Source organism: Haliotis cracherodii, unplaced genomic scaffold (assembly GCF_022045235.1).
Source record: "Haliotis cracherodii isolate W230 unplaced genomic scaffold, xgHalCrac1.p SCAF_2, whole genome shotgun sequence".
Lineage (NCBI taxonomy): Eukaryota > Metazoa > Mollusca > Gastropoda > Lepetellida > Haliotidae > Haliotis > Haliotis cracherodii.
This window is the reverse complement of record NW_027266275.1, coordinates 48664969-48685882: the sequence shown is the minus strand read 5'-3', so window position 1 is coordinate 48685882 and position 20914 is coordinate 48664969. Positions and strand designations below refer to the sequence as shown.

General features: G+C 40.1%; 1 protein-coding gene across 4 annotated transcripts in view; it reads left to right on the top strand.

Moving 5' to 3' along the window:
• The window catches only part of LOC139468159 (lethal(2) giant larvae protein homolog 1-like), a 206068-nt gene that overhangs the window by 118767 nt on the left and 66387 nt on the right, over positions 1 to 20914 (top strand). For all 4 annotated transcript variants that reach the window (XM_071249943.1, XM_071249944.1, XM_071249946.1 and 1 more), the window contains 4 exons: positions 8422 to 8588; positions 11704 to 11984; positions 17602 to 17707; positions 18917 to 19037. In XM_071249943.1, coding sequence (XP_071106044.1) covers positions 8422 to 8588; positions 11704 to 11984; positions 17602 to 17707; positions 18917 to 19037 — 675 coding nt within the window. The remainder of the gene's footprint in view (positions 1 to 8421; positions 8589 to 11703; positions 11985 to 17601; positions 17708 to 18916; positions 19038 to 20914) is intronic.

Genomic DNA, 20914 nt, shown 5'->3' with positions numbered 1-20914 from the left:
TTTAATGTTGTTCGAGGACCCCTCCGATGCGTTTAAAAGAAATACCGAGAAGTTCTACAATCCCAAGATTACAAAAGTAGAATTGACTATCGAGGGCGTTCCTAATCAACTATATAGCCAAGGAATGCTAGCCTATCACCAGTGGGATGAGATTAAAAAACTTCCTTCTATAAAACGGTCTCCGGAAGTTATCGCGGTCGTGAAAGATCTGTCTCTCGGGAGTGTATCGATGGGTGAATACCTCACCACGAAGTACGCGCTATGGCCAGACATGCGAACAACGGACGATGACCAACTACACGGCAGAGGGAGGAGAATAGAAAATGCTAGCGAGGGTGCCACCATACAGATAACGAAGCTTCAGGAATCATCTGGTAAATTAAACATATATTTGTACGTGATTATGGATGCGCAACTTAATATACAGAATGGGAGATTCGTGCAAGCAATCTATTAATAATCTTTTACCTAAAGATCCGCACTGCGCTATCATATGCGGGCAAGCGGGCTGTGGAAAAACAGCTTTTATTCTAGATATTTTACAAAGTCATTATAGGGACGTTTTCGATCATATTATTATTCTGTGCCCGACTATAAGTGTTAATAAAACATACCTATCGAGAGATTGGGTAATGAATGACGACAGGGTACACAGAGTTGATCCAGGCGATCATTTACAAGACTGTCTCCGAGTATGTTACGAAAAATACAAAGGAGAATCAACCCTTTTCGTAATAGACGACTGCAGCGCGAGTAAAGAACTCGCAAAAAAGAAAGATATGCTTTCGTATTTAGCATTCTCCGGACGGCATACTCAACATAGTGTTTGGGTACTTACTCAAAAATACAACTCTGTCCTGAAAGATCTCAGAGCAGACCAAATGCGTAGCACTCTTTCATTGCAAAGATCGAGATTCATTTGAGGAATGTTTACGCGAAAATGATGTCATTTATACCAAGGGTGAACGAGATAAAGTCAGAAAACTGTTATCGGCAACGAAGCACTGTAAACTCGTATTAAAAACCGATCAACCAGCTGCTTATGCAATTGCTTAGCAAAATGTAGCAAAATTATAGCAAAAATGTAGCAAAATTATAGGAAAATTATAGCAAATATAGCAAAATTACAGCAAAAATATGATAAGTTGAACATTAACGGTTAATATGACATAAAATGTGGTTCGAAATCCTCATTCTTTCGCAACAGTTGATTATTACGGGTTTTATTGGATATGTCATATTATATTATGTTAGACTTAAATATCTCCTTAGGTATTACATTATGGAATGCGACGAACTCATCGAACAAATGCTCAAAGAATCTGAGCCTGATGTAGATAAATCTTTAGATAAACATAGAGAAAGACTCGCGGCTTTGGTAGCCGGTGGAAAATGTTCCCAATATTTGGGAGAAAATTATACCATCGAAAAAATTGATAACATGACCGACGAAGAGATTAAAAAACTGTACGCGCGTTGCAAGTCTAGACTGGGAGCTACCATGACTAAAACGATAGGGTCAGCTATATTACAACTATACACAGTCGTAGCTAGTACGTTTCTCCCTATCCCGGCAGAACATCGCCTGTATTTATGCAAATCTCTCGAGAAAGACCCATTCATCGAACACGCTATAAGTGCAGTGAGCTGTGAGTTTTATCATAGATTCGGAATGTTTTTAGCTCCACTCACCACAGCTTTAATAACGGCTAGGTATTGTCAATTTAAACATACGTGCCCACTTAATAATACAAAGAACGAAGTTCAAATAAATAATGGAGACTCAAGTGACACCACAGATTGTGAACGAAACTGCACAACAGATTGCGGAAACGCAACAACATGTGAACGAGGAACCACAACAGATTGCGGAACAACATGTGAATGAGGAACCACCACAAACACAAAAACAACCCAGAGTTACTAAGAACTCCAAAAACATAGCAGCTGGGAGGAAGGGAGGACTGGCGAGGAAAGCGAAATTAATAAATAATTCAAATATTTATCCGATTAAAACATGGGCACTAGTAGGAGTTGCTGGTATAGCGGCTGTATGGTTCTTTTATAAGACCGGAGAAGAGAAAACGTCACCCCCGATGCAACAAGTTCAATTAGAGGTTAGCCCTCATATAATGCTATAAGAAGCATGACTACTCCAGTACAGGCGACGTATCATTCAGCGGTGGTCACCGGCTTGGCCATTGGCTATGCTCGTATGACTAAAATGATTACTAAAGCCACACCTCCCAAGCTAGATTTTAATGGTTATGACATCGGTATGATGGTTATGGATACCGTATTCGATGTAATAAGCGCCCAGGGCTCTCTCAAAATTAGGAATAGGGGGCTCTTATTAAAATATTAATTTGGTGGAAAAAACAGAGTTGAAAGATAAATTTCGTGGTTTATGCTGACGGCCTGAACTGTTTATATACGACAGATATATTTTTCCAGAATTTAATTGCCCATAATTAAGGGTGCATATAACACACGAGTGCGTATATGTACTTTGATCAATCGGAAGGGGTGCTAGTTGGGATTGTTCACTTGCCAAATATATTAGCAAATATTGCCGTGGGCGCTTATTAGAGCCGGGCGCTTATTACGTCGAATACGGTATTGGATTGGCTATGGCAACGAAGGATATGTTCATCAAACAAGGACTTATCCCGGAAGACATATTGAAGTAATTAAACATTTGAATATTTATATTCATATAAATATGGCAACAATTGCGATGATGGTCGGTGGAACTATTGTTAATGCTCCAGCTTAACAATAGGGGAGTAATTATTTATTTGCTAGTATGAGGGAATCAAACGCTAAAGAAGTTGAAGAGGAGCGTAAACGACATAACAAAGCTTTAGAAAAACTCCAAGCAGCCCAGTCACAATATGCGCGGAAGAGAATGAAGAGATTAGACTTTATTCATGAAGAAATGCTTAAGGAAGGACATTCAATTCAAACGTTTAAGGATGTCGAATATGACATGCACGAATACTACCTCGTTTTTGGGAAAAAACTAGACCCAATACCTAGACCAACAATGAGTCAGTTTTATACTCCGTCAGAGGCTCAGAAAGACCGCGAGGTCACATTTGTGATTATTGGATTATCTGCTGAATTGTTTTTTAGCTATTCACTAGTGTAGCTGTGATTTGCATTTAGACAAATGATATGATAGATGTATAACCATGAATAATTGCAAATTTACACTCATGGGGAAGACGACTCTATGTAACCGACGCTGTGTTGATATTTACTGCGGTATACACAATTATTACATCAGGCGCGGACACATAAACTATACGTGTTCTGAATGCGGGATAGGGGTCAAAGGTCATTATTGTTTATGTAAGAAACACGGTGCTGATAGGGTCAGGAACCAGATTATTTATGCTAGGAAGAGAGATTACATCAATGAGAAGAATAGGTTGGGGAGAATACGTATTTAGATATATGAAAACAACCAATTAGACATTTGTCTCATTTTGCATATACCACAATGTTTTTTGTCAGAGAGTTAAAAGCTATGGCAAAGCAACGTGGTCTACATGGATATTCTCGTATGAGAAAAGCTGAATTGATTACCTTACTCGGTTTGGAATACAACAAACCCCAGACTGTTAGAGAACTCAAAGCTCGAGCGAGAAACAGTGGGCTGAGAGGTTATTCTCGAATGAGAAGAGCTGAATTGATCGCTTTACTAGATAATAATGATGATGTTGATGATATTCAACATAATGATAATAATCAACAACAACAAGAATTAATATTTGTACCCACATCCGCCGGCGTTGGTAAATATCTAAGAGGTTGGAAGATGGATATTAATTCCAACATGGATGTTAACGATATTAAGCCCATAATATAGAGTAAAATTAACGAGGAGTTAGATGATTTACATAGTATAAAATACCAGCTGACGATTAAAATGTTATTGAGTAAAAGTAACGCAGATGATAGCACCGAATATATCGAACCATATTTCCGAAGCAATCAAGACGTTATAACCGAATCCGATACTATAAACGCATCATTAGATACATCAATTCAGAGGATACAGGAAACTTTAGAACGTTGGACTAATAGAGGTTCGGGTTGGGGTGTGGATAAAATCGATAGTTTATATTTAGATATAGCAAATTATATGCCCTTCAAAGGTGGATCTTAAATAGATTTACCCCTGTATTATAAGAAGAAAAAAGCCATAATTAACGTAAAAAATAAATCAGATGACTGTTTAAGAATGATGATAAGGTCTGCATTGTTCCCTGTAGACAAGCATCCGGATAGACCTTCTAGCTATCCCCAAAACGATGGACTCAACTTCGATGGTATAGACGAACCTACACCAATATCACAAATTGATAAGGTGGAAAAGCAAAATAATTTAGCTATAAATGTTTTCGGACATTCTAAAGGAATTGTTGTACACAGGATAAGCTCCGCTCCGGAACATATCCCCAGAATCAATTCATTTTTGATCGAAAAAGATGGTAAATATCATTATACATGGATAAAGAGTTTAAACAGGGTGCTAAACGATCAAACAAAACATAAAGAAAAGAAATATTTCTGCGAAAGATGCCTACATGGGTACAGCAGACAAGATCTATTAGAAGAGCATAAAGAAGACTGTAGAGGTGTTGGACAGACCGCTATCAGGATCGATATGCCTAAAGAGGGAAAAAATATATTAAAATTTGAACATTATTGTAATCAAATGCCAGTACCGTACGTAATTTACGCCGACTTTCGAAGCGCTTATAAAACCCATAGAAAATATTGAACGCAATACTGTAGTTTCACGTACAATAATCAAGAACATATTCCTTGTGGGTTTGGATATATAGTTGTAAGGTATGATGGGAAAACACACACTCCCGTGATTTACAGAGGTCCCGATGCAGCGGGAAAGTTCCTAGAATATCTACAAAATGAAGAGAGAATAATCAGGGAAAAATTATCGTGTAAGAAACCCATGCGTATGACGAGAGATGATTGGAGGGCCCACAAGAAGTCAACTAGTTGTCATGTTTGTAATAAACCCCTTGATGGGGATTCCGTAAGAGATCATTGCCACGTCACGGGTAATTATCGGGGAGCCGTGCATAACGAGTGTAACTTGAAACTAAAATTGAATTCTCAAACAATACCCATCCCCGTTGTGTTTCACAACCTTAGGGGATACGATTCACATCTCATTATGCAATCTATCGCAAAGACCGACGGCGGTTTAACGTGCATTCCTAATAATATGGAAAAATACATATCGTTCTTCGTTGACTAAACCTATACATTATAGGGACAAGGATGGGAAATCTAGAATAAAGCAAAGTAATGGACTTAGATTCATAGACTCTGTACAGTTTGTTATCTTCCCTGGACAATTTAGCTAATGCGAACAATCCCGATGACTGCGCGATAACAAATAAATATACCGATAAGATAACTCGTCATTTGTTGCTGAGAAAAGGTGTATATCCTTACGAATATATGGATGATTGGTCTAGATTCGAAGAAACTGAATTACCACCCCTCGAATCATTCTATAGTAACTTAACAGAATCTAAAATAACAGATACCGATTATGAACACGCTCTGACAGTCTGGGATAAATTAGGTTGTAAGAATTTAGGCGATTATCACGATCTGTACTTAAAACCGATGTACTGTTACTCGCCGATATATTCGAGATATTTAGAAAGACGTGTTTAAAGCAATACCGTTTGGACCCAGCATGGTACTATTCCAGTCCCGGACTATCAAGGGATGCATTGTTGAAGAAGACCGGCGTAGAACTAAAACTACTCACAGATTACGATATGCACTTGTTTATTGAGAAAGGATTAAGAGGTGGTATATCGATGGTGGCGAAAAGGTATTCTAAGGCTAATAATAAATTAGTGGAAGGATACGATCCGAGTAAACCCGACACGCATATTATATCTCGACGCTAACAATTTGTACGTATGGGCTATGAGTCAACCTTTACCCACGGGTGGTTTTGAGTGGGTCGATGATATCGATAATATCAATGTGAATGATATCCATAATAATGATGAGAATAAAGGGTACATACTAGAAGTTGACCTAGAATATCCAAGTTCGTTACATAAAGATCATAACAGTTATCCGTTAGCTCCCGAAAGATTAATGGTTAATAAAGATTGGATGTCGGAATATCAACACTCCTTGATGGGTATTAGTAGGTTAGCTAACGTAGAAAAACTCGTACCAAATTTGATGGATAAGACAAAATATATAGTTCACTACAGAAATCTCCAGTTGTATCTATCGTTAGGTATGAAACTGAAGAAAATACACAGAGTTCTAAAGTTTGATCAAAGCCCTTGGATGGAGCCCTGTATAAGGCTGAACACAGATTTAAGAAAGATAGCTACCAGCGATTTTGAAAAGAATCTATATAAGCTCATGAATAACTCTGTGTTTGGTAAAACTATGGAGAATCTAAGGAAGCGTGTTGATGTTAAATTAGTCAGATCTAATGAGGAAGAAAGACACAGGAAACTTATAGCCAGTCCGGCTTTTAACAGAAGCAAGATATTCGATAACGACTTAGCCGCGTTGCTTATGCAAAAGAGTAATATAAAATTCAACAGACCGGTGTACGTCGGTATGAGTATTCTTGACTTGTCAAAACACTTAATGTATGACTTTTATTACAACGAACTTAAGAAGCAATACGGCGATAGATGTGAGGTGTTATATACCGACACAGATTCTTTGTTGCTGGAAATACAAACCGAGGATGTGTATAAAGATATGGCCGAAAAAATAGATATGTACGACACGAGTGATTACCCAAAAGATAATCCACTGCACAGCGTAGTAAATAAAAAGGTGTTAGGTAAGATGAAGGATGAATGTGCTGGGACCCCTATAGCGGAGTATGTGGGATTAAGACCTAAGATGTATTCTATAAAGAAGTCCGATAATGGAGATATAAGAAAAGCTAAGGGTGTTAAAAAGTATGTGGTAAAAAAGCATATCAAACACGAACAGTATAAAGAAGCATTATTCAACGGTAGAACATTCAAACACGAGATGAACTCTTTAAGAAGTTACAATCATAGGATATATGGATTAAGAATGAACAAGACATCATTATCCCCCTTAGATACAAAGAGATGGATTGATAAGGATGGTGTAACTACCTATGGTTATGGTGGTAATACCGTACCGTCGGGAACTATGAACAACTCTTCTTGTACAAATGCCCTACCCGGTCCATCTTGAAGATAATAAAGAATAGGCTCTCCTTCTTTCGTAACCAATTGACTAATGTTATACGTCTTAAGGGACCATATGGGATCGGTTGCGCGACGTAGGCCTCCCTCGAGTTCACCGGGCTGGTATAAATATCTTACCCTTACTCTATCCGGAAGTTTTCGTTCTTTGCTTCTCCTCGGTGCTGAAGATTCGGAAGTCATGGATTTCAATTTAATCGCATCGGATGGTTTCTTCCCGATTAATCTTGTTACTTCATTATTCAGCGCTGATACAACGGCTGATAATCGTGTCACCCATTCCGTTGATCTCAATCGCTCGAATTTCATTTCGATCCCATACTGATAGCCAAACAAACGTTCCGCTAATGTCCTGTTAAATCTTTCGACGATAGCTTGACTGTGGTGGGCCTCTCTTTCACCACGGACGATTTCGACATCGTGCTTTGTTATCAGTTTAGTTACCGAACCCATAAACTCGCGACCGGGATCTACTTGAAATAGCTTAGGCCATTTTAGTGGTCCGCGTTTATATATGCGGCTCAGTGCATTAGCTACTTCTCTTTCGAGGTTAATGGTTCAGCCTCTTTGTATCAACTAGCCACATCCAGTACTGTTAAAGCGTATTTATACGTTTTGCATTTTACCTTATCGTGGGGAAGAAACAAGAGGTCAGCCTGATGAACTTCATTCGTTGTAAAAATATCAAACTTCTTCCTCGGTATATAACGCGGTGCCGGTAGATATATTTGCCCCAACGCTTGTTTCTTTAACCAATCCTTGGCTATATCTTTAGATACCTTAGCCGCGGTGGCTAATTTTTTTATTGCTCCTATACCTTTCCAATATCCTCGTGGGCTATAGTAAATTTTATTCATTATTAATTAATATTGATGTTTCGTTTAATACAACTTATGACTATCGTTGAATCGCATAATCATTTTGGCATAAAAAATGTCACCTGTAGTAGCAGTATAGGTAATAAATCCGGCTCCAGTGGAAGTGGTCCAGAACCCCCATTACCTATACTACTCAGTGAACATGACTTCCTTAAATTAAAGGTATTTTATAGTGTGATGACAGCCAAAATACAGGGTTATAGCAATGATGTAGAAGAGTTAGTATTCTTAGAATTATTAACAATGATAAATATTGTCGGATGTTTCAGTGAGACCCAACACATTGAGCAGCATGCAACAGAGGCCACTTCAGCAACAGCAGGAGCAGCCATTGACTCCAAACCAGTAGAGAGAGTTGTAGAGGCCAGGACAGCTGATGATTCCATGTCTTCAATGGTCAGGTGTCTGTATTTTGCAGATACCTTTGTTGTTACAGGTAATTTATGAATCTTTGGTTAATCAGCACCATGTTTTGCGTTGGAAACCATGTGTAACATATCCAAGATTTCATATTTAGTGTTTCTTCTTTGTAGCCATGCGTTAATTATCCCCCGCCAAACAAAGTTGGTGTGGGATATAGAAACGGGCTCCGTCCGTGATGTTTCGTTTCCGGAGCATAACTCTTAAACCGTTCAATATTTTTTCATCAAACTTTGCAGGTTTGTCAGGTACATGCTGAACTGGTGCCTTTTGCTATTTAGAAGTTTTAGAAATCTTTATTTTTTACGTTTCCATTGCAACAAGATGGACATAGGTTCTGTGAGGATAGGGTTCGTTTCCGGAGCATAACTCATAAACCGGTCAATATTTTTTCATCAAACTTTGCAGGTTTGTCAGGTACATGCTGAACTGGTGCCTCTTGCTATTTAGAAATTTTCATGCTGAACTGGTGCCTTTTGCTATTTAGAAATTTTAGAATTTTTTATTTTTTTACGTTTCCATGACATCAAGATGGACTTAGGTTCCAAACTCTTCTTCTTTTTTTTTACAATTTCCATGACAAGTTCCACCTCGGTTAAAAAAGGGTAGGGTTTGTTTAGATTTAATTATGTCATAAATTCCGCAACAGGGGCGGGGCCATGTTAGTGGCAAACTCTTGTTAAAGCTTAGATCATGGTCTGTTTGTTCATCGTCTGGCAAAGGTCTTCCCAGAATAGCGACTACATCACTGAAGCTGAAATCTTAGCATGCTTGTTCCAAAGACAGAGGATGCCCACATCTTTTCAGTATTGCAATTTAATTTTAAGCTCAACATGATTTTAAGATACTGGTTACTGTGATACACTTCCAGTGAGTAACATGCCATAGAGCAGCCCACCCATATCTTTGCTGCTTTGGTAAAGTTGTTTTTTTTCTCGATCACAGCCATGTTAAGAAAATCATGTGTGGCCATTGGACAGCCATTTTTGCAGATGTTGAAATAAAAATTTCTCATACATGTACCTTATGCTGGGGATATACAGGTCAGTATTCTATTTTTCACATGTTTGGGCATTATGTGGCACATGACAACAGACTTTTGTTCATTAACATGTTTTCGCGCAATAATGTCTTCGGCAATTTGACCAAATGCTCATAAATTGACTAGTTTGAGTAGTATATATAAATGTTAGCTTCCACAGCTAAGGTGGTTGTTATGACCGGCCACGAGGTTCGTACGTCTGATTCTCATAAGGACAAATTTTCTCAAAAACTATTTAAGATAGAGAAATAAAGTTTACACACTAAAGCTACTGGTCACGATCTTAAATGAGTTTGATCACTAGTGTCTTAAGTTTATCTGTTTCCCATTTCCGTAGCAGATCTATTTCAATTTTTTATTTTTCATGACTACAAATTGGACTTGTCTTGAGAATGCTCGTTTCCGGAGCCAATCTCTACAACCATTGAATATTTCTAGATGAAACTTGCTATACAGAATACTATGAAGAATACTGAACAGAATTATTTTTTTCATTACTGTGCTAGAGGTATCCAGTGGCAATGAACCGAACGTGGGCTACAAGTGGCCATTCTCCATTTCTGGATTGCACCATATATTGGTTGGTGGGATAAGGTCCTTGCTTCATGTGATTCCTACACCTTTTGATATGGGAGAATAAGGAAACAAAACAAATGCAAGATGGGGAAAATGTCTATGGATGGTGGGCAAGCATTTTGCTTGAATCTTTTGCACCTATATTTCTTAAACTCACTGTAACGGTTTGTACCCAAATAAGGTTGAAGTGTCATTTAATTATTATCCCCGCCACAAAGTGGAAGGGGGATATAGGAATGGGTGCCGTCTTTCCATTCGTCATTCACATTTTGTTTCCGGAGCAGAACACAAAAACCATGAGAGATATCTCAACCAAACTTGGCACATAGATAGGTCTATCGGTGAACTGGTGCCTTTTGATGGTTTGGGATTTTAAAAAAAAATAATTTCCGCATTTCCGTGGCAAGGTCTTTGACTTAGAATGAAAATGGTTGTAGTGCTCGTTTCCTGAGCAGATCTTGAAAACCGTACAATATTTCTTCACCAAACTTGGCACATAGATAGGCTCAGTGGTGAACTGGTGCCATTTGATACTTAAGGATTTTGATAAAAATTATTTTTCGAGTTTCCCTGGCAATGACTTTTGACTTAGACTGAAATCACCAACCTTGGCACAGATCTTGAAAACCGTAAAATATTTCTTCACCAAACTTGGCATATGAATAGGTCTGGTGATAAACTATCTGGTGATAGTTTGGGAGTTTTACAAATGTTTCCTTAGCAAGCGCTTAACTCAGAAACCGTTTACACATTCTACAAAAACATACATGCAGGGTTGTCCGAGAACCATTACCATAATTATTACCTAATTGAGATGTATACCACTTGACAAAGGAACTGGACAAGGTACATGGTGAATTATTGTGAAAACATAATTAACAAGTGGAACCCGAACCAGCATACTTCATGACAGTGCATGGTGGTAATATGTAATAAAACTGAAACTTGAAGATTTCTTTAATGTGTGGAAAATGACTCAATTCATTCACTCTCAAACTCACTGTTTTGGAGCTACACTGGACTTGTTTACTGATCATGCCAGTGCTGTAGCACTCCAAACTGCATAAAAAAACGCCACAGAAACACACGTTTTACTTTCCATTTCATATGGATGCGACCATGGTGGATCTTTTGTTGGTAAACAATGTATGCTTCTTAAAGAGCATTCAACTCTTTACATACAGAATTGTACATTTACTTGTGGTTACTTTACAGACAGCTGCCGGGGGGATATGTCATCTTTCTGATGACTCTTGTTGTTTATGTAATAAGAGAACTCATTATGAATACAGTTATGTATTCTATCATAAACTGCAGAAGGCAAATCTTTTTTAGTGCTGCAATTAGGCCATTTACAAAAAGGTCCAGTGAACATAGTTCACAGGAGCGAATGCATTGCACACAACTGGACATGTCATATTGGTGGGGGATATGAGTATTTCATGCTTGTTTTTTTCATAAATCAGGTGAGCTACAGAGCCTTCAGGATATATTTTGATTTTCATTTTTGCAGGTGGAACACATAACCCTTCTCTTTGGGCTGGTACAAATGGTGGTCAAGTGTTCATCTATAACCTAAGTGTTCCAACAGACAAACGCTCTGCTGATACAGTCATGTGTACATTGGCAAAAGAAATCAAGTTAAAACACCATGCACCAGTAATTAGCCTAGCAGTGATTGATGGTAAAGCCAGGGTCCTCCCAGAAGCTTTAGAGGTCCAACATGAACGTGCCAAAGCACCAGACATGGAAAGTGCTCATTCTGTTGTCATTATATCAGAAGAACAACTCAAGGTTAGTGCAGAAATACTTTTCCTGTTAAGATCTTGTCTTTCTAAATACACAATTCTTTTTTATTGTATCCTGCATTACTCTCTTAATGCTTCTACTGCTGATTTTTTTTCTTAGGAAACGGAGCTGTGGAGAGGTCTGGCTACAGAAGTGTACCCGCAAGTTGTGTGGCTTCCTCTTCCCACAGCTGTCACGTGACCAGAAGTCACGCACAATAACATGACTGCTAGTCATCAGCCTGTTAAGACGTTTGAGTTTATCCCTTGATAACCCATATGGTCTTGATTATAGTCTGGTGTACTAGGGTGGTCTTTTCAGGCATATGTCTTAGGCTCTTTCCCAGCACTTACTTCACGCATGTTGTACCTGTCTCTGTCTTTTTTCCATGTTATGTTTACATGTCTTGTGCTTTGATATTTGTTTCTTAGCTCTTGTTTCATGTGATGAATACCTTTTTATTCTGTGCCTTTTAAGTGTATAATTATACTCTTAGTGTCGTAGGGGTGGTAGTTAAAGCGTTCGCTTGTCACGCGAAGACCCGGCTTCGATTCCTGACATTTCTGGTGTCCCCCGCCGTGATATTGCTGGAATATTGCTAAAAGCGGCGTAAAACCATACTCACTCACTCCCTTAGTGTCGTAATTTGTCTTATAAAGTTCCTAAAAGTTCGAGTTACAATTACATGCCTGTCTTTCTTTGTTGACATGTGTGTCTGTTCTGCTTACAATGCTTGTCTATTTCTTTGAAATTAACAGTCGTGTTATGCAGAATGCCTGGGCAATGGATCAGCCAAGGATTCACACACCCATTGCACAGATTGTACTCTCCCCTGTTCCTCGTTGTCGTGGTGTTAGTTTTGTTGTGATCTCCCCCAGTGACCGTATATATCATGGTTTTGAGAAAATGACTCACCCAACGTGCCCTACAGGGACACTTCTCCAAGTTTGGACATAGCTGATCATGTCAACACTGAGGTGCTTTTATCCCCAACTACGCCGCTGTCATCACCAAAGGAACAGTGCCTCTCAAGCCCTCTATCATCTATTGCATATACGCCCAGCATGTCTGTACCTACAATCACCTCTGTGTCATCAGCGCAGCCGGCACTGGCACTCCCCAAAGTGCCTCCTGGTTTCAGCTCATTCCCTACACTGATCTGGATCCTGCCTGGATTCATTGGATGCAATGTACCCGTCATCCGTGGCTCAGGCAGCACCTTTGGTGCCTGCTTTTTTCACAATACCTATGCCGACACCTCCAGCAATGCAAGCACCTCCATTGATTACTTTGGTGACCATGGTGCCCTGGTTTTTCAACCATCAATCAACATACTTCTGTGTCTACAGCCACAGTATTTGTGCTAATAGCTCCTCTTACGCAGCATATACGCACACCTTTAGTGCCAACAACTATGACTACCTCTCTTCCGTCTTTGGCTCCTTTGGAGGACGCCATCACTCCTTGTCAGTCTCATACATGTTGCTCTATCTCTCCCAGGTCTTCCTGTCGTACTCCTAGATCCTCTCACTCCAGAAGTTGGTCCCGTAGTTGTTCTCCCCTTTGACGACAATCCGACCATCATTCAGAATCTCCTACTTTTGTCTAATGACATTGAAACTGTTCAGGACCAGAATCAATGCCAATGATTCCCTGATCAGTCTTGACCTCTAGGACGTTTATCTTTATGTGCAAATCCACCCTAGTTGCAGGAAGTGTCTCAGGTTCATTTTCCAGGGTATCCACAACCAGTGAGCAGTCTTCCCAAAGGCATTTCATGGCCTGATGGTTAATTACCAAGCCAATTACAGCATACCTACACCTATACCTACACCTGAGGAAAGTTCGACAACTGCCTACTGAATCATCAGGACACGGAAACCTCGCACAACTGGGATGGATCATCAACAAGCTCAAGTCAGAACTCACTCCTCCAGATCAAAGTCGGCCTGTTTCTCACGTACCAGGATCATTTCCTGGTACCAGACGACAGGTGGCACAAAAAACAGCACCATCTATACTCACACGCAAAAGAAATGCAAGTCGAGTATGCAGTATACATGTTATTTATTTTCAACAGTAAAGACAAGAAATACTAATAGGGCAAGATTGACAAAAATTTGACTGAAATCAGTTTAATGGATTAAAAGGCAGATGACATAATTGTTTTTTTCAAATGTTAAGGGCTTACACAGTTTTGGGTCAATACCTGAGTGACCACCATTAGCATTGATCACTGCAACACATCTCCTGTACTTGAGTGAATCAGACGATTTGTGAAGGCCCTAGGGATCCTCCTGCACACACCCAGAGCAGCTGTGCGCATTTCATCGGCAGTTGTAGGGACTGGGCGCACATTGTGCAGATGCCTTTGAACATCATCCCACAAGTGTTTGATGGGGTTCAGATCAGGGCTGAGGGCTGACCAGGGTAGAACACGGATGTTGTGTTGTTGCAGAAAGGCCATGGTAACTCTGGCAACATGGGGACGAGTGTTGTCCTGCTGGAAAATGTGTTGCTGATGTTGTGCAAAAAATGGAACAACATGGGGTCAGATCACTTGGTCGATATACCGCTGAGCAGTGACGCCGTTTTCTCCGACCTTGACCAACATTCAGAAAGCACATGGGTCCAAGTCTCGCATTAAGTCCAATCCCTGCCCATATCATGAAGCTAGGTCCACCCCATGGATCCCTTTCCACAACTTTCCTGTCAGCGCCGCCGCCAAATTCTGACTCTTCCGTGTGCATGGGAGACACAAAAGCAACTTTCATCAGAGAAGATGACACGCCTCCACTCATGATGACGCCAATTGTGATGACCCTGTACCCGCTAAACTCGTGCTTGTTGATGCCGTGGTTGGAGAACAGGACAATGTGCTGGTTGGCGACATCTGAGGTTGTTGGAACGGAGACGTCGGATCAGTGTCCTGGCTAACGTGTCGATTATGTGTTCCTATTGTCTGTCGAGCACTTTCACTTGCAGTTAGGAACAGATGTCGCTGGTGTTGACGGGTAATCTGCTGATCTTGTCGGGGTGTGGTGACCCTAGGACGACCGCTCCAAGGAAGGTCATCTGTGGTCTATGTAGCATTGTATCGATGCAGGAGACGGTAAATTGTGGTTATGTTAACGTTGAAATGACGGGCAACATCTTGGACAGACTCTCCAGCTTCCAAACGTCTGATAGCCTGGTTTCTCTTAATTTGAGTTAGGCGTGGCATTGTTGACCAAGGAGTGGTAGGTCCAAGAATCAGTCCCAGTTTTATACCCACTACAGTTCGTGACAGTTCGTGCATTTTTTATTTCGCGAGAAATGGGTGCATGATACCCACTTATTCATTGAAATGGTGCGTTTTAGAGATTCGTTTTTTAAATTGCGTTTTTACTCGGGGCTTCCAAATTGCAAGCAAAAATATTGATAACACCCTCAGGCTTCACTACATGCTAAAACTCGTATCAATTTATGGTTTCGTGTTTGTTACCTAATTGCTTAAAACCACTTGCGTTTCTTTTGCATGTGAGTATACTTCCTGCCCTTTACAAAGCTCGCATACTGCGTCAATGGCAGGTATGAATGAGCCTTTCTATGTCAGCTCAGGATCTGACAATCAGAGGCCAACTACAACTACGTCTGCTACAGCAGTTTCTGGCCTCATTTATTCGTCGGCAGAACCCGCTGACCTCCATAACACTCCCGACTCCCATATCTTCATTGGTTGACAGTAAGACAAATGTCTGTGACGGCGTCTCCTTGACAGCGCTCAAGCCTTCCCTCCACCTGTTCTTCGATGCATCACAACAGGGCTGCGGGGCATATCTGCAGGATCAGACTGCCTCCTGGCTGTGATAAAATGATCAACTCCGATGGCACATAAACAATCTAGAATTAGAAGCACTCATCCCGGCTGTGTCTCATTGGCAGTCCCAGCTTCAGCACCAAGTGCTCGCCATATCCACAGACAACATTACAGTCGTCTGGTGTCTGCGCAACGAAGGGACTCATCACTAGTCATCCCTAAGGTCTCAGGCCTTTCGGTTCTTTCGGTTAGTGGATCGACAACACATGAGGTTCATCATCAAGCTCATCACTGGTTGTCACAACATCCTGGCAGACACACTCTCCAGACCGAACATTGAGTGGATGTTCCACCAACCATGCCTTCACCCAGGTGTGCCGGTGATTCAGCCTGACATGTTTTCTCTTCGCTTCTGCTACGGCGGCTCAAGTCGACAAGTTACATGCTCTCGACGTCTCCCATTTGGAGTGTAGATCACAAGGTGCTGTCCATCTTGGGCTGTGCTGGTATATTCATTGCTGAAAATCAACTGCCAGGACAGCCGGACAGATGACTCACCATTCCTCCATTGCCATTGATAATTGGATCCGTAAACAAAGATGAACTACCTCTATGCCCAGTTCGAGCCTTATGGGTTTTCCTCTGTCGATCCGAGGCACAACGTGGATCTCAGAAACAACTATTTATTCTGGTCTTGCCAACGTCCATGACAGAAGTTAGTCATAACACTGTCTCACTATGGCTGTGTTCCATTATGCTGCAGGCGTATGAATTAGCAGGAATGGACCCTCCTAGAGTCAAAAATCCCCATGAGATTCGAACTCTTGCCTTGACCATGGCTCTGCACAGCAATTGTTCCATCCAATCCATCATGGAGGGTTGTTTTTGGCGCTTGGATACTGTCTTTGCCAGTCATTATCTCAGACGTGGCTCTTGAGGATATGTGCAAGGTGTTCATAGTCTTGGTCCACTGGTGGGAACGCAACTGGTCACTAAACCCAGTCGATCTTGATTCTTACACCTCAGAACTGAGCCTGCAACCACTCTGGTAGCATTACCCAAGTAGGGGGTTTTAGTTTTCCGCTTATTACAGTTGCAGGAATCGGAATTTAGAACTTGGCCGACACCCTTTCCACTTTTCCTGCTTTCCTTGTCTGGATTTCACACCTTCTAATCTTCTTCGGGTGGCTCTATCGGACAGGAAGGTCTGTTGTTTCCACTTTTCCCGTTCAGGATGCTATCTGGTTACCAAGACTGGTTGGAGCGTCTATCCTAAATTCCATCTGAAAGGTATGCCCCCCTCTGTTCCGTCTGATAAAGACGCATTAAGTCAGTGCAGGATAAGATAAAACATTGCGAAAAATCTAAATATTTTTTACTTTTAGATACTTATCCTGCATTACTATGTCTAAAGTGCCCTCCCATGGCTTGCTACCTCCCCACAAAGTTCTATCAGATGGCCTGTTACTAGCAGTGATGTTATTGTGTGTGACCTCGCCACTTCCCGTCACATGGTAGCTATAGGAAGAAGGAAGCAACACAACTAGTGGGTACAACAACTTCTGTAGCCAGACCTCTCACAGCTGCGTCTCCTAAGGCAGTATTGCAGGAAAAGTATCCAAATGAAAACAATATTTACAAGAACATTGTATATTGTATGTGGTTAATGTATTCATGTTCCAACCCAATACATCTGTTCTTAGGTGGTTTGGAGTGCTCCATGAGGGCATTTTTTGTGTAAGTTAAGATTTACTAACTTGAATTTCTAACAGAGTAAGTAAGTTTCCAAATTGATACTATTTTGTTTGTTGTCCTTTATTCCAGTCCTTTGCATTGCCTTCACTGAAGCCCAAGTGGAAGTTCAAGCTAACAGCCTTAGATGGCTCTAGAATACGAAAAGTGGCTTTTGTCAACTTCAGAAGTAAAAGTGGTGAGATATCAGATCAAATGTTTATGGGTCTTGTCAAGGAATAAAGCCTTAGGATCTATGCTTTCATGCAAAGCGTATGAAATATGTTGCAGAACATGAAGTATAATCTGACTGTATTAAGCAAAAGTGATGTGTTACTATACTCAGTTCTAGTACCGATAAGAGTTACCACCAAAAATTCAACATGATTGAAATGTACATACTGTAGCATCTGAAACATAAGCTTACATCCATTTTTTCAGATTGAAAGAAGTATTACTTCAGGGCCTTCCCCCTATTTACAAATAATGTACATAACAGTTGTCCTCAATAAACCAACCAAGCTTCTCATTAGATTGTATTTACGTCAACTGGCTGTAGTTGAGCTATCATATCTCTATACTTACTTTTAAATGGCAAATCAAAACATTTACCAAGACATAGTGAGCAACACCACAATCATCAATATGTTGGAGGTAGAGTGTCAAGAAAGGTGACTGTATTGTCTGTAACAGCTTATGTAATGGAGGAGAGCTATGACAGTTCTGACGGAGATCTTACAGCTCAATGGCCTGTGAAGTAAATTGGCTGGATGGAGAAGGGAAAAAACAAAAAACAACCCAGATCAATAAGATATAAAGGTATTACAGATTAATGGGGCCACATTATAGTGCATAGTCAAAAAGTACATCGTATGACTTGAGGTGGACGACCAGGAGATAGCAAACTTGGTCAGTGTAAAATGTGAAACTTGGTGAAGGTTAGCTGTATGTTCAATGATCTAGGGGAATATTAGTATTTGATTAGACAGGTCCAGAATTGTTCTCTCTACCAAAGACATCCCCACCATTTCTTCTCCTGATTGTCAGAAAGGTATTGCTCTACACGCAAGAGCTGCAGCATGAAAACAGTTTATCAACATCTTCCACTTCACACAAGCATGTATCCTGATCCACAAAGTGGGATGAGCTATAGTCAAGAGCCAAACAACATTGATGATAAATGTTTTAATTCTGATCTTTTGGTGATAGTTATAATTGGTGACATACATTTAATGGGTGAAATGTCAGCATCTGAGGTGGCTGTACTCAGGTTCTTGTAAATGTTCCGTCTGCTTACATTAGCTGATATGGTTGATAGTATTATGTTTTTGTAAGTATAATAAAGGGAATTACTGTAGAATTCCTGTTGTGTGGAAGTGATTTTTTATTATTATTTGTCTATTTCCAGCTGATAATTACAGCGAGTTTGACATTGCCTGTCTTAGCAACCTAGGAGAAGTGAGTGTTTATGGTATCACAACTCTGAGGCAACAGATGGTTGCTCCTGCCATCAGGAAAGAAGACATCAAGTATGTTGTTACCAGTTTCAAAAGTCTTGTATATTATATCATTCTTTTCTGTTCATACTTATCAATGATTGTCTTTGAAGAGTATTATATGGCTTTGTCAAAAGGACAGAAATAGACAGGAGCAGTCCTGACTGTTTGCAAATATGAGTAAATAAGGGTAATTTCATTACCTGGAGTAAATCTGCCCTCTTTGCTTGAAATAATCTGTACAGTCTTCACACAGAAGGCAAGTCATGGACCTCATACAAAATGCTTCCTTATTGAATCCAGGAATCAGTGTTGGACATTTCTACCTGTTTTTGTCCAAAAGGTATTCTGTTCACACTGGGCAAGTAGATGCACATGTCGTAGTAGGAAGGACTCAAACCTTCCTCTCCTGTCCCTTTTATAGGTATAGCCAGCTATCTATGAACAGTAACCATGCCAAGCTTTCAGATTATATCATATGTCAACATCAGCCACCAACTGAGGTTACTCTATCACTCTGGGTGAAGGTCAATGACAAGATAAATGTTATGCTAGCTTCACTCAGTTTTCTACTTACTGTCATCAGAAATAAAGTTACAATAGAGAAACTCAAAAAACACACATACAAAAGACACTTTTGTTATCAAGTAAATGTAGCTTGTTATCCCCAACCACAATGATGTTGGCGGGGGGTATTGAAATGGGTTCCTTATGTACGTCTGTGTGCGTTCATCCGGAAATTGTTTCCGGAGCTAACTCAGAAACCGTTAAATATTTCTCTACAAAACTTTGCATGTTTATCAGACTCATGCTGAACTGGTGCCTTTTGCTATTTAGGAATTTTAGAAATTTTTATTTTTTAAGTTTCCATGGCAACAAGTTGGACTTCTATAAGGGTGGTGTTCGTTTCCGGACTGTTTAATACTTTCTTACAAAATTTTTTTACTTAGTGATAAGTGTCTTCTGTGGGGACAAGTTTTCTAAAAAACTACTGATGTTACATGATTGAAACTTTGCAAGCTTATCAAAGAGAATCTTTACATATCAAGACTGAGTTCGAAAATTGGTGCCATAATTTATTTATTCCAGCAAAGGGAGCTTTTGTTCGTATTAATTTCTAATCTGAACAGATTTTCTCAAATTTTCAGATAACAATATCATCATAGTACTTATCACTTCTTAAGGCTTTATGGGATGCCAAGTTCTGTCCCTTGAGCACACCTGAAATCTAAGATCGTGGTGTCCAAACCCAGTTCACTCTGCTTTTGTTTCTAGGTTTCTCAGCACCATACCCGTGCTCATGGATTGCACCACATTAAGGTTACACACAGTGGTATAATGGGAATATTGTTCAAAGAGGTGTTAAACCAAACTTGCTCACTCATGGCGGGGAATAGTGATAACGCTGTTTTCTTGTTTGTCTTTGTTTTAAAGCTGCACTGTACTACTCATGGCATGTATTTTTGCCACCTGGAAGTGGATACGACTTTCTTTTTAAAGTGGTTAGATGCACAGGACTTAGTGTTTCAAAAATATATTGCATTTAACATGTTTTTTCTCAAACTTACCTGTATAAGCATGATAAGTTGGATAGCAATACACAAATATTTCACTGCTACATGAGTGTTATTAGTCTTTGGAAATATTAATTTTTCTTAGTCTGAAAACCAACCATGAAAAGTGAAATTTTCTCTCCTTTTCTCCTCCAAAAGGTCAGACTTTTTTCTCTTTTTCAAAATGAGGGGCTGTCGGGTGGCCTAGTGGTTAAAGCGTTCGCTCGTCACGCCGAAGACCCGGGTTCGAATCCCTTTTCTGGTGTCCCCCGCCGTGATATTGCTGGAATATTGCTGAAAGCGGCTTAAAACCAAAATCACTCACCCACCTCCTTATTTCAAAATGTAACTCTATTT